The sequence below is a fragment of the Leptosomus discolor genome, chromosome 5, assembly GCF_034619465.1.
Source record: "Leptosomus discolor isolate bLepDis1 chromosome 5, bLepDis1.hap2, whole genome shotgun sequence".
Taxonomy (NCBI): domain Eukaryota; kingdom Metazoa; phylum Chordata; class Aves; order Leptosomiformes; family Leptosomidae; genus Leptosomus; species Leptosomus discolor.
The window spans coordinates 38,008,026-38,022,251 of record NC_141395.1 but is presented as its reverse complement, the minus strand read 5'-3'; the positions used below and the strand labels follow the sequence as shown (position 1 = coordinate 38,022,251).

The 14,226-nt window shown below is 47.1% G+C and overlaps 2 protein-coding genes across 7 annotated transcripts in view; both read right to left on the bottom strand.

Moving 5' to 3' along the window:
- Positions 1 to 335: 335 nt before the first annotated feature.
- On the bottom strand, positions 336 to 2,242 carry RPE (ribulose-5-phosphate-3-epimerase). Of its 2 annotated transcripts, XM_086465340.1 has the most exons (6): positions 2,121 to 2,242; positions 1,903 to 1,982; positions 1,651 to 1,790; positions 1,199 to 1,333; positions 949 to 1,035; positions 336 to 493 (listed from the first exon to the last, which is right to left on the bottom strand). In XM_086465340.1, the coding sequence occupies exons 1-6, from the start codon at positions 2,240 to 2,242 to the stop codon at positions 371 to 373; spliced, it is 687 nt and encodes a 228-aa protein (XP_086321466.1). In that variant the 3' UTR covers positions 336 to 370. The 2 variants fall into 2 exon arrangements, with proteins under 2 accessions (XP_086321466.1, XP_086321467.1); XM_086465341.1 differs by lacking the exon at positions 949 to 1,035.
- A 3,638-nt stretch (positions 2,243 to 5,880) lies between these two features.
- Positions 5,881 to 14,226, bottom strand: part of UNC80 (unc-80 subunit of NALCN channel complex) — a 132,173-nt gene continuing 123,827 nt past the window's right edge. For 4 of the 5 annotated variants that reach the window (XM_086465166.1, XM_086465169.1, XM_086465168.1 and 1 more), the window contains 4 exons: positions 9,052 to 9,133; positions 8,438 to 8,549; positions 7,032 to 7,243; positions 5,881 to 6,150 (listed from right to left, as the gene is read on the bottom strand). In XM_086465166.1, coding sequence (XP_086321292.1) covers positions 5,881 to 6,150; positions 7,032 to 7,243; positions 8,438 to 8,549; positions 9,052 to 9,133 — 676 coding nt within the window. The remainder of the gene's footprint in view (positions 6,151 to 7,031; positions 7,244 to 8,437; positions 8,550 to 9,051; positions 9,134 to 14,226) is intronic. The other variant, XM_086465167.1, reaches the window with a different exon arrangement.

Here is a 14,226-nt window from a genome sequence, read left to right as displayed (position 1 = left end):
CACAATACAGACAGCAGAAGGCAGTTTGATTAGAGTCCTCCACAAGAGCGACTGCTCATGGTGATGCTACAATCGTCTAGCAAGCAACAAACTGACTGAAGGTTAGTTCCATCTAGTCAGCGTTACAGGTTGTGCCATAAAATTAGCCTCCACAGAATCAAGAGACAGGTTCAAACCATTGCATTGCCAACCCTGAAAGACAGTCAGAATGTTTTTCACTGCTGCTTGCTTCATTGCAGCGACGGAATGATTCCTCTGTTCAGCAGCAACAAGTTTCTATAATTAACGTTCATCCAGCCCTCCCTTACGCACAAGAAACAAGGGTTCTCCTGCATGCACAGAGCCTTCTGGAACACTGCTTGGGAGGGTCTCACCGATCCAGACAGCGCTTCTGAGCTGCTTCTGAACACACATTCCTGAGAAGATTGATCACAGATCTTGGATCTGCGCTCTTCATAATAGCACTGCCAGATACAATCATATTTGCACCTGCCTGAAAGACATTAAACAACCACTCAGTTACATGGAACAGAGCCACTGCTTACAGGGTTTTCTTGCTGTACAACACGTAAGGAGGTCATGAATTCTAGGCTGGCAGGCGAACGAGCGCTATTTGTGGGACACCAGGTAACGTACCTCTAACTACAACCACAAATCAAGCACAGAAAAGACAGCTCTTCCCCAAATAGGTAATTTCTTCATCATTGCTCCCACTTCCCTGAACACACAAGACACTAAGAAATTCTCTAGCTTAGGGGGGGCTGCAGTAGCCACTATAAAAAAAGGCACAAGATTAGACCTCAAGTAGGTTTTGCTATTAAGCGTGCTTTACTGTTCCCTCTGAAAACTGACGGGCAAAAGGCAGCTCCTCCTAAGCTTTCTCTTCTGAGGGATGATGAAGTCTCATGGCACAGTGACTGAGAACGCTGCCCCGCTTCAGCCTCTTACCTCTGCACACTTATGGATGGTGTCAGGCCCAACTCCGCCATCCACTTCAATATCCAGCGAGGGAAACTGTGTCCTCAGCCACTGAACCTGAAGAACAGCGTAGAAAAGTTGGCGCGGAGATCCACGCTCAGCTGCTACAGCTCCGTACAGCTTCTTATACACCCAGACAAGTTTATTCACTGCACCACTACACTCCATACTGATAATTAGCTTTAAGCTCAATAAATAAGGAAAGAGAAGCTTCGTTTACCTTTGACATCATGTCTTCCATAAATTTCTGCCCTCCAAAGCCAGGTTCTACCGTCATCACCAAAGCCATGTCTATCTGATTGGCCCACGGTGCCAAGTGTTCAACTGTAGTGCCCGGCTTGATTGCCAAGCCAACCTGCAGGGGAAGAAAGACAAATCCGAGTGCGCCTTAGGACGCCACAAACACAGCGAGAATGGCTCGAGCTTAGCCCAGACCCCTAGGAACATAATTACATGTCTGTGCAAGCTCAGGATGAACAGCCTGCTTTCAATAAAGACTCCTCATTTTCTGAACCAAAGTCAAAGACCAACTTCATGCACAAGGCACATCAGGGCCGTGTGCACCGGTCTCTGACCACCCAAACCGCAAGGGGATGGGTTTCTCATTGCCAGGAACACGGCCGTTCGTTAAGCCGAGGGCAGGGTGCTACTCCAGGCCTACACTCCTCTCACCTTCATGCCATTCTCCCGGATGTCTTTTATCAGCGCCCCTGGATTGTCCGTAGCCTCTAGATGAAACGTGTATTGGTTTGCACCAGCGACAGCCATCGGCTTCACCCACTGCTCTGGCCTGGCAACCATCATGTGCATATCTGGCAGCGGGGAGCAGAGCGGGGAGCCGTAAGCAGCGGCGGTAGCGCCCGGGGCCGGCCGGAGCCCCGACAGCGCGCCCCGCGTCCCGCCCGGCCGCCCCCCGGCCCTTACCGAAGAAGGGCTCCTGGCCCAGCTGCTTGCGCAGGCTCTCCACGACGGGGTGGCCGAAGGTGATGTTCGGGACGAAGTGTCTTGGGGCCGAAGAGAGAGACCCGCCCGCCCGCAGGTTACCCCCGGCCGGGCGGGGCGGGGCAAGGCCGCCCGTCCGCACCCTCGGGGCGGCCGCCCCCGCGCCCCCCGGCCTGGCCCCGCCCGCCCCCGGCCGTTACCCGTCCATTACATCCAGGTGGAGGTAGTCGGCGCCGCAGTCCAGCATGCGGCTGCACTCGGCGCCCAGCGCCGCCAGGTCACTGTTCAGGATGGACGGCCCGATCCGGCACCCCGACGCCATCGCTGCCTCCCGCCGCCCCGCGCACGCGCCGCCGCGCGGCCCGCCGGGGCGGGCGCGCGCCACTACCCCGCCCCGCCCCGCGCCGCCTTTCGCCATCTTTGAGCCGTGGCGCCGCCGAGAGGCGAGGGCGTCCAGCCCGCCCGGGGCTGAGGCAGCCGAAGTCGGGCAGGGGAGCCGCCCTCCGGCCCGGCACAGCGGGGCCGCCCGCGGCCCCTGGGGCTTCCTGACGGCCGGGGCCCGGGCCCAAGGACCCCCGGCTCCGGCACGGGCGGGGCTTCCGGGTTGGGCCCGAGCAAGGCCCCGCTCGGGGCTTATGGGGAGCACTGCACAGCCGCCCTCGGGTACGGAACCTGCACTGGGGGAAAGTAAACAAATCTTGTTTTGACAGGCTTTTTTTTTTTTTTTTTTCTTAAGATCCCGTCAAAGCGCATTTTGTTCCCCCCCAAATCACAGTGCCAGGCCGCAGTGCTGCGTGACGCCCTCACGCGCCCTCTGTGCAGGGCTGGGGGCGGCAGGGCCCGGCGAGCTGCGGGTTAAAAGCGGGTAGGTGAATGTTGAGTAACGCCGTCAGTACCCCGGAACGAAATGGCCTCAAATAGCAGCGTGTCAAAGCCATTTAGAATGGGAGACGGGTGCGGTGTTATGCAAGAGGCTTAAACACAGAACTCCATCCTTTTGCTGTCACTTCTCTGTATTTAGCCCTGGGGACAACGTTTGCATAAAATGCTGAGGCAATGGGACGGACCGACACACGGACAGACTCGTACAGTGCGGACATCATTGAACGAGACATGCGCTTAAGGCCTCTAACACTATTTAAGCAGCGTCATTTGTCTTCACAGCAGAAATACACCAGTTGTGTTACAGAGATACCGGAGGAAAGCACAACACCAGCTAGAGTACACTGTGTGCGCCTCATGCGGACAGCGTTCGGTGCAACTGGTAGGAACGTACAACACACGAGCTGACAGACCAACTGCGCTGCCCGGCTGTTCCATCTCAACAACTGTCCAACAAAATTGAAGCCACCTGCCCAGCCACCTGAATAAAAACTAAATTATGGATTGCGTTGGTTGTAAGCTGCGTTGATTTCTAGCAGGGTAGACATCAAAAAGAGGCATTATAGTCTTTGCTATGGCTTGCTACTGTGGATTCACCAGCAACAGTGGGAAACCTGAATGGAAACATTTATCACATATACTGAATTAAAGGAAGTAAATCACAGTTACTTTGTCGTCGTTAGAGTGGAGTGCCACGGTGAAGCATCTGCTTTTTCAGTAAGGAAATTTTCATTACTTCTCACTTCCAGCAGAAAAGAGCGCTCTACAAAATGCACCGTGAATTCTGTACATGTTGTGTCCCAGCTGTTCACTCAGCTCACGTCTCAAACTCTCCTCCCTAACCCGACTGCCAGTAACCCAGCCCGCCCTGGGATCTGAAGGGGAAGCTGTGTTCTTTCTCATTTGTGCGTCACTGTTAATGATAAAACTGAGCATCTGGAGTTCAGCAATTCTGTGAGTGACCTCCAAGCCAGGAGCTAATCCAAAGCCATCTCCTACAGGTAGCCAGTGCTGGCTCCTGTGCCCAGAGGAGATCAGAGAGGCAGGTTTCGGTCAGCAGAGTAAGCGGTTTGTCATCTGGGACGCACATCGAGCAGTGTGTGGAGACAACTGCCATCTTCCCCTGACTGCCTCGCTGACAAAACCGTGTGCACGCCAAAGTTACACTAGCACACCGCCTATGTGTATATGTCTATATATACGTACACACACGTAGGGCGATACAGGTGGTGCACTATAAAAATAGTTGTGTTTTCAGCCCTGCTTTTCCCAGGGGGTGCTGGGAGTCTCCGTCACTCACTAGTGCAGCGGTAGCAGAGCACATTCAGCACCTGTGGGCTGGGGAGAAGGATGGCTTTGCTGTCTTCAGAGGTTCTGCGTGCACGAGTTTCCCCCAGGCTGGTGTGCACAGCTGCCGTCAGATTTGAGCACTTCGGGCAGCATAGCCTGAAGGCTTCGTGGGTTCCAGCAGGCTGAAACCTGCTGTCAGGCATGTGGTTAATTTTCCACAGAACAGTAAAAACTGCATGCTGCACTACAGCAGCGAGGCAGCCGCTTGCATGGCAGTCTTTTAAACAGCTATGTCAGAGCTGCTGAAGAGAGATGCAAGTCCTTTCTTTGGAGATGGATAGGTGAGTATCGGTCTGTCTCCTCAGCAAGGCTGTTTTGTGGCACCTGCCTCCTGATTACAAGCCCTCAGAAACCAACTGGTGATGAGCACATTTTACAGACTGTCAGGATGATCTAAAACATCGGCATGACTATAAACTCCAGTCCTTGTACTGTAAACTGAAAAAGGCATTATGTGATTCCCAAAGCACAGGGTAACTTTGGGCCTTGCTTGTGATTTCACGGTTTGTTTCACAGGGGTTTTGCAGTTTGCCTGTAAGCAGCTGATGGCTAAATTCACATTTTGGTGTCATTCCGTGATGCTGTAACATAGCGTGTAACTCAGTTGGGACTTCAGCCAATCCCCCACAGAGATCTCCACCTACGTGTAAATGTTACATGTTGTACCAATGTGTGTATCCAATACCTGCAGCCTTGAATGTTGCGTACATAAAATGGAATCTTTTTAAATACAATCTCAACATGCCAAAAATAGATTCTTTCATCAGGTTTCTGCCCTGCAATATCCATCTTTTGTTTACAATGTACATATATATTTCTATTTATATATATAGGAACATGAAAATACTGTATATAAATATTTACTTTAAATCCCTATATCTAAATACGACAGCATCAAAGGAGCAGTTGCTGGGTACCAGAAGGTCCACGCATTCCAGATGTGGTTTCTGGGGCTTTTTTTTTTAAGCTGTGGAGATGAGTTACTCAGTACATCTAAGCAGGACAGCGTGAGCTTTTCTGCCAGCTGCAGACCGCTCACCCCCTGCCCATCTACATCTGTGCACCACACGTGCATTCATTCTTACGGTATGTCCTGTGTTTAGTTTTACAGAGCAAATATTTTTGTAGTATCTTACGGAGTGGAATGAAACCAACAGACAAAAGTAAACTCAACTGAAGTCTGCAGTGCCAAAAACCAAAGTGTAATTGCTCCCTGGTGCTTATCATTGCTCTGCCAGGCAGAACAATGGTCCCAGGCTTGTGAAAGTCAGGCTTTGGATTGGTACCTTTTGTCAGCGTTTTCAAACGCTGAGCCTTGGGTCCAGCTACTACATAGCCCTCCTCTCAAAAACACTACAAAAATAAATCTTGGGCGCAATCCCAGAAGAGGCTTCTCTCCTCTGTCTCATCTAGTACAACAGCCTGCTTACCAACGAGGCTGCTGACCACAGCACATCGCTGCCAGGTCAAGGTTTTACGGACCACACATTTGCCCACATTTCTCCTACCCTGAGAATTTTCTAAAAATTCTCCGTTTCTGCAGTCTTGCCCTGAACTGAAATGGATTTCACAGACAGAAACTTGCCAGTCTATAGCAACTGGCTGTTAGCTATTTTCTGCTTTCCTATAATAAAGTGCTCTTGTTTTAATTAGTTACTAGTTATCAGGGAATTCAAAGGAGAAGGTACACTTTCTCTTCCTCCTCCCACTACTGCCCTTCCCCGAGGGTTAAACATGAGATTCATCAAGATCAATGTCAGTCTCCCTAAGCTCCACATGCGTGAAGGTGAAGTGAGTGGCCAGCAAGGGATTCTCCATCCCATTGTCCTCACTGATGTGAAGGACAGTATCCCCGTGCTGCAGCAGGCTCGTGGTCTCGAGGCCCGCATAGTCCTCGGCGTCAGAGAGCTGTGTGGGTGGGGTGCTCTGTGCTGTTGTCGGCTGGGACTCCAGGCCCTCCTCTTTTTCCTTCTCCTGCTCAGCAGAAGTTGCCTCACTCTGCAGTTGAGGAGAACCAGTGGTCAGGAAACAGAGAAAGTGGGGGTGGGGGGGTGGGGGTGGGGGGGTGGTAGGGAAGCAAGGGAACATCTATAAAATATTTCCACATTCGGAAATACTTTTTACCATAAGGGGACAGGCACTTGCAGATTATTATAAATCCCTAACATTTTGCCTTAACAATGACGTATTTTTGCTCGTGAATCAAATTTGTAGCAATGATCAGAAATGGTATCTGATTTCAGCCGTTAACACTTCCTCATTTTGGTTTTTTTTTAGCATATTAGCAAGACAGGTGTCTTTCATTTGTTCACGGCAAAGGACAAAATCCCCAAAAGATATCTGGGTGTATAAAAGTGATCTCAAGGTCACTGATGTGTTGAAGGAATGACTGTGGTTGTTCCTGCACTGTCCTCAGTGGTATCGAACACAGAAAAAAGTCGGACAAGCAATTTCTTTTGAAATGTGACGCTTTTGCTAAAACAGTCCTGAGGTTTTGAAGGAGTAGGAGTCCTTCCCTAAGGGTGCATTTCTCAGAGAGCAAGCTGTAAAAATCTTGTTGATGAAAACTTGCGCCGGTGCGCAGGTCCAGAAGGACTTCTGTATGTGACGGGAGGAAGGAAAGGGAAGATGCAGGAAATACATTTGCAAATTAAGACTCATTGCACAGATCTAGAAGTGAATGGTTTACAGAAGTAGGGGCTTGGACAGCAAATGCAGCCTAAAGAACAGACACGTGGGAGGGAGAGTTTGCCGTCTTCACTCACCCGCCAGCTTTCGTTATAGTGCTGTGGTGCATCAGGCACTTCCCTACACATTTGCCCTGCAGCCTGGATGAAGCAGTGGACAGACACACGTGACAGAACTGTCAGTCACGTTACCTGGCCAGTAGCCTGGCTGTGGAGATCGGCTACGACGATGGCCGGTGAGGAGGTCAGCGCAGGCTTACTTAGCTGTTCCTGCTTGCTGGTCACCTGGGGGCTGCTGCGGCTGCAGCCCTGCTGCTGGGCTGCTGGCACCGACGGGTCCCCTGGAGAGGCTGTTGTTGCCTCCGGCTGGGCTTCAGTGAAAGTCACCGACCGCTTCTGCTCTGCTGAAGGGTACAAAACCCAGAAAAGTGAGTATTAAAATGCTGCAATTTGAGAAGGAAAACACAACATGAAAAGAAGAGAGAGAATCCCTGGAGTTTTTACAACTAAGACAGGATTCATGATTCATTCTATCTTTACAAGCTGTCTTATCAGAGTCTGATCCAACAGCCTTTTACTCTAGGCTTCCTCTAAAGCCACAGCAAGAGGTGGGGATCTCCTGAAGACTAGTCACCCTACCTGTCTTTGTCATGGCTCAGTGAGATAAATGCCACCCGTAACATCTTTCCATCCCAGAACATACTGAGTTGAATCCCCATGTCAGTTAGGCATTTCTGCCCTTAACTAAAAAAGGAAAACTGAGATGCAAAATGTGTGAGGGAATTGCCCAAGGTTTTGCAGGAAATCTGAGAAAAGAAACAGGGCAGCTGATTGCCCCCTATTCCTGCAGGCTGAGCCCACTGTCCGGGAATAACAGAACAGTATAGGGTGAAGACAGCTAGACCAAAACTGAACAGTAAAGCTGCTATCACTGCTCCTGCTCTTAACTATTTTGGATCAACTTTTATGTTTCAGACATCTGCAGCAGTGCTGTTGCCCCAGCACAGTCCTGGCTGAGTGGTTAGAAACCCAGAAAGTTTGCAAGAGACCTCTGCTCTTCCAGGTGTTTCCTCCAGTTAACTGCTCACTTCAGTGTGTACAGAATACAGCCACCTGCTCTGCTTGCCATTGCTGACTCCTGGAAACACACGGTGTGGACTAGAACAGTCCTATATTCATTTCCATACACAAGCCTTGAGCTCTGCACTGCTAAGCTTACAAATGATGGGACATTTTCTTCTTCCTACTACTCTCCATGGCAGCTTCAAAATTTGCACATCTGGAGGTTTTGGACAAGGCATTCTGAATAGAGGACACCTGTCCCCTAAGTTCTCTACACCTCTAGGAGACATGTGGTAATTCACTGTCCGTGTCCAGTTTTGCCTTGAAAGCCTTTGGAGAAACCACCAAAGTGTTTTGAGGGGGTGATTTTTCTGATAGGATATCCACTTGCTAGGGAAAAGGATAAAACTGCTGGGACTTCACTTTAATATAGGCTACTGACAACATACTAACTTCTCCTTTAAGCTAAACCAACAACATAGTTTTTCTACTTTCACACGTGAAGTTCTGGTTCTGGGAGTGCAGCACTGCCCTACCGCTAGGTTTTGGTTTTGGCTGGATGCTCCGCCGCGTGGTTGAAAGTCGAGCTCCATGACGGCTACGAGGTTCTGTTTGAGTTTTCTGACGTGACAGCAATGGTCGTCGAAGCTAAATGTTGGAAGAAAGAGTTAAGCTGATGTATATTCACGTATTACACAACTCCTCCTCTGTAAGGAGAACAGAACATTGCTCTCTGTTCTTCTAGATGTCCATCCACTCTACTTTTAGCAGATACATGTTTTAAGGTTTCCATGGCTCAGACAACTCCTTCATAGGGACTTCTGGGGTTTGTGCCTTGCCCGTTCAATACCGAATGTAATGCCATGCAGATTGTTTGACCACCATTTAATTAAAAAAAAAAATAGCCTGCAGAAGAAAAGATTGGGGAGTCCAAAACAAAGTGCTCCTCCTCTCCTAGGGATCTGTCAGGCCTCACAGCTACAACTTGTGCTACAGTTCCTGCTAACTCAACGGATTGTGCTAGCACATCACAAATCAGGTGAAAGGGACATGTCACATCCACAAATCATTTCAAAACAGACACAGACAAGAAAACCCAAACCAACCCAAACAGGAGGAGAGAGGATTTGTTCACTCCCCATGTTCTCACCTGCCGTAGGCCTCTCTTCCGCCCCAGGGGCTGCTGCAGAAGAAGGTTCTGCTGTCCTGGCTCGCTCTGCACGCTTGCCACCCTGTTAGATGTTGACAGCATTAGGCCAAGCACAGAAGCACCGTGTATAACTAGCAAGTGTCCTGGCAATTGTGACTAAAATAAATAAATAAATAAACCAACCACTAATGGCACAGTCACTTCAAAGAGCAGTACTGTCTTTGAAGGTTGGGGGGACGTGTCTGTTGGGTTGTGGCTTCCAGGGCTTAGGAGAGGGTGGGAGGTGGAGTCATGGCATTCAGGACTTGGCCACGCACAGGTAGCATCCAAATATAAGTAACTGCAGATTTCAGTTTTCAGTCATTGATTGATGCATCCCACTGAGCAACACCCACTTCTCTGCATCCTTTGCCACATCGATAAAAGGCAAGAATATCAGCTTCCTAGCTCAAGAGGCTTCTTGTTTGCTTTTCCTTTCTCAAGGACAAGGTTGTTAAAGCTGTTTTTTTCCCTCCCAAATAGACTCCACAGCCTCATCACAATTTTGTCATCTGGTTTTAATTTCAATTTAAGTCAACAAACAAAAAACAAACACAAAGTGACAAAGGATCCATTCACATAATGGATGCATGAAATATGTGAACAAGGCCCCACACTCAGCACTTGCAGCCTTAAGTCTTTTTGTGGCTAACATAAAAAAAAGAGAAGTAAACGTAAATTACTTAAGAGATAGATACAGAAACAGAGCTTTTTAGTTTTCAATATCTTGGCACAAAATATCTGAAAATCTGCAGTGAAAGAATCTTTAGCAATAAAACATACTTGGCTACATACCATCTAGTTCTACTGTTCAACTGACCATTTAATCTACTTAATATAAAAGTACCACCCTCCCCTCATATTTACCAAAGCACTGTATTCCTCCAAGCAGTTGAAATTTGGTCGTTTAGCAGATGGCAGTCACAAAACATTGTAGCTGAATGAACTGTGTCTGACAGACATATGGTTACAATAGCAACTAACATTAAAGATGAACTTCTTTTAAGTCAGGCAGCTGCTTATTTGAGACAGACTGGAATCAACTGAGCCCACGTCCTATTTAAGCAACTTCTAGCTATATCTGGTATGCACCGTTGAAGATTCAGTATTACAATCCATTTTGCTTTTGGCCTGCGTTAGCCTAAAGGAAAACAATATTCTTTTCTCTAGATGTTTTCCTCGGATCTCCCTGGAGGAGCTCAGCACCACCAACAGAGGGAAGGTTTATTGCCTGACCTTACAGGAGCAGAGGAAGAAGGCAAACCTGGGGACATGGTCAGAGGAGACATGAAGGATGTCTGTGGAGAGGCATAAAAAGTTCCATCTCCTGAACAGCTCATTCTTTGCTTTGGCAGAAGTTATTTGCCTTAGAAGGTCTGGTGGAACAGAACATGAGAGCTTCCTGGTGTGCTTCAGGAGAAAGTCTGGTTACCTGACCTGAAAGTCGTATTCCTTCCTCCCTTGTCAGTTTGAACTAAAGCCAGACTTTGCACTAAACCGTATGCATGTCTTTCTGCCAGCTCTACTGGGGAGACAATGGGCAACTTCAAGGAAAGAGACATCTTAAGACCCTGAAACTCTTTCTTTTCTGGTTGTCTGACCACAGCCTAACAATCCTAGGCATGCCCTCGGCAATCTCACCACACCTGCATTGGTCTGGAAAAAAAAAAAAAGGAAAAGCTTCTGCAAGCTCAAAGCCAGAACAAACAAGATATATTTGAGTCCTCCTCTCCCCCAGACAGCTCTTCCAAATGAGATCACCAGTCTCTGGAACATATTTTCCAGCTTTTACATAGAGTATTGACATGATTTACATACAAAGCATCCTAAACTTCATGGAAACACCCGCCTATGAATAAGCAGACTCCTCAGAGTTACTTCCTGTTAGTAGGACCGTGTTCTTGACCGAGACAATGATTGCAGCACATATGACTGGTAGGTCCAGAAGCCGCACATCATTCCTTATTAAAGCAAAGAGACTGCACTTAAATTAGTCTTCAGATTTGTGATCCAGACTACCTGAAATTACAGCTTGTAGAATTTGCTTAATCTTCTGTTTCCAGGATTACGTAAAAACTTATTCTTCTGAATTTTAAGAATTTTTTAGAGCAGCTACCAGTATGTGGATTGAGTGGGAATTAGCTGGAGAAAGTCTTGAAAAAATAATTTTCTATTGGACTAGCTTTCGAGAATATCGTTACAATTTCTGATGAAGGAACAGTAACTCTTAGCTCTTATGAGTGAGGAAACATAAATGTCTGCAGCAGAAAGACTGCAATTATATTCAGTACAAAACACTTTATAGTGGTGAAACAAACTAATTTCACATGCATCATGAAAACACTTTAAGAAAGTCATTCGATAAAGGAAGTACACGGACCACATGAAGGCACAGAGGCTATACATGAGAGAAAAAACAATTCCCATGTAGTAATCAATGCACTGAAGACAAACAGTTGGTGACAAAAGAGGCTGGGCTTTGTGTCTTCCTGCTGGAGTCTGGGATGTTCAGCCTGGCTTATATCATAAGTGAAATGAGTTTAGGGAGCTGGTGGATGTTTATTTCCAGTACTGAGTCATTACACAAATTGGTATAATTTGGGATGACTTTATGAGCTGAAATCTCTTGCAGGCAAATGGTGGACCTGAGAGCAGCCGAGTTTCGCAGAGCTGCCTGCACACAGCATAGTCCTGCTGTGGCTGTCTTTGTGCCTGCCATCCCCAAATTTTGAAGAAGGGAAGGAAAGAAAGAATCATAAAGACCACGAATTTCAGACGAGTGACTGAATTTTCAGATCTAACCTTTTGCTTCTTGAGGGCTTGCGAAGGTTTCTTTTCATATCAAAGAACAGCACTACTGATCTTGTTTCTCTGCAAATTCGTATGGCTGGCAGACTATTGGCTCTGTGCAGCCCGCCCTCCCTCCCTCCTTTTCTGTCTCTCCTTTTTTACCAGACCGGACCAGGAGAATACTGTTTCTGACAGCCCATGGAACCAAATCAAGGAGCACTGAATCAAATGCCATTTCAGCTGACAGTGCCTTTCCCTCCTGTGGCAATGGGATCGATATGAAGGGGTTTTCTGCAGTACATAAGCCAGATTTATTTGGGAATAACACGACAGAAGTTTTTCCCACCCAACACAAAGATGCTCTGTCACTCTCCGAGTGTCTCTGTAAGGAGTTTTATCTTCACAGTAACGTTACTCCCGTTGCATAGTTAGGGCAGAGACAGGGGAGCAAAAGATCAAACCAACCCAACTTTGTGGAAGCATGTTGCCAGCACTACAAGAAGTGACAGCCAGCGTAGTCACGCAGTGGGGGCTAAAAGAAACTTTGTCAGGCTGGCAATTACAGTAACTGATGCTCATGAATTACAAGAAACCATGCAGCCACAAAAACAAAGAAAGAAAGAACAAAGAAGAAAACAAAGCAGAGACAAAGGAAGCCAGGAGTTTAAATGCCTATTAAAAAGATGTACATGCTCGCCACGCCATTATGGTAGGATGTACGCACTTTGTGGCCCAAGACATCTGAATGGGAGGGTTAGTGGACAAAGGCTGGTGGAGAGTGGGTTAAAATGTAGATGAACTCCAGCTCTTGTATTCCCAGACACACCCCAGCCTGGTCAGTGTTAGGTCTGCTACGCTTGCCCTGGCCATGTGAATTGACTCTGATTTTCCCTATTAGGCACCATTAAGCTAAGATAGGCATAACAACAAACATTAAAGAGAACTGTGTTTGTGCAATGGATTTCCATTACAGCGACTTCTCATTCTTCTTCTTTTCCAGTTTGGGAAAATATCCTCTCCTCTCAGCTTATAACCACAACAAATCACAGCGCTGGACACATATGCTCCTGAGCCCTGTACCCCATGCTATCTGCTTACTTCTGAGCACTTAAATGCTGTCCCCTTCCTCTCTTCCCTGCTTTTCTACACTGCTGGCTCTAATTGCTATAGAACAAAGGGAAACAGACTTTATTCTTTTTTGTGTTTGTCAGTTTTTGTTTGATTTATTTAAAACTTGTACCTTCCATAAGAGTCTAGTCTCCATATGATTTATTTCTTTGTCAGTTATGATTAAACATTAGCTTTTGAATTCAGAAGGCAATCTTAAACAGTTGTTATCATTATGCACCAGCTGAAATTAAAGTTATGTTAGAAAAACTGAAGCCTGCTTTATTCAAAACTAATGTTCCTGAATATAAAACCACACTAATTCTGTCCTGTGATCCCGACTGCACAATAAGCTCTGCTTTATTACTTCTGTCCTTCAGAGGAGGAATCCAATTTTTACATTTAACAATGCAGCTGAAACATCTTTTCTTCCTCAAAGAACTCTGACCTAGCCTTTTTATAAAAATTTGTAGGATTTCCCTGCCTTCTTTCTTTCTATGGCTTTGCGGTCCTGATGCCCCTCCTTCAGATGTTAGTGCCCGCTCCTTGAAAAGAATAATAAACCTCAACAGAACTGGCTCCCAAGTACATCCTTTTCACTTAAGGAAATCTCTGTACCATAGAGCAAGGTGGAGGATAGTGAGGTCCCTAGTGAAAATTGGTGTGACAGAAATTAGTAGGAACCCACTGTACAGCTGATTACATTTCAGGGTTCAAAATAAATCGTTGCATTTGCACTCGTCTGTGGACTTAGCTGTCTCATATTCCTCAGCCTCACCACCATTATTAAGAGTGACTGCGCCCACTTAACAAGATCAAAACATTTCAAATTCAACACTGATGTAACTTGGTATCAGGTCATTATGGCCTTAATTCAGATACGGACCTTCTTCTTCATTCTCCTCCTCAACTGTAGTGGCTTTTTAGCTCTTCTGAAGGGATGGCACTTAGCTTCTGTGGCTGAATGACTTCTGTTCTCTTTAGGCCCCAAAACATGCTCAGGTGACCATGCAATCCGTTTTGCCTTATCACAAAACCAAATAACAATATTCCTGCCTCTGCCAATGAGCCAATATCTTTTCCTAATGCTGCTCCTACAGCAGCACCAATTAGAGACCGATCTGCCAAAGCAGAATTCACACACACAAAGGACACCGTGAATCATGGGATGATCTCAGTAACACCACCAATGATAAACTCTCCATTTGTCAGCCGAGAAGAAGGAACAAATGAACAAAG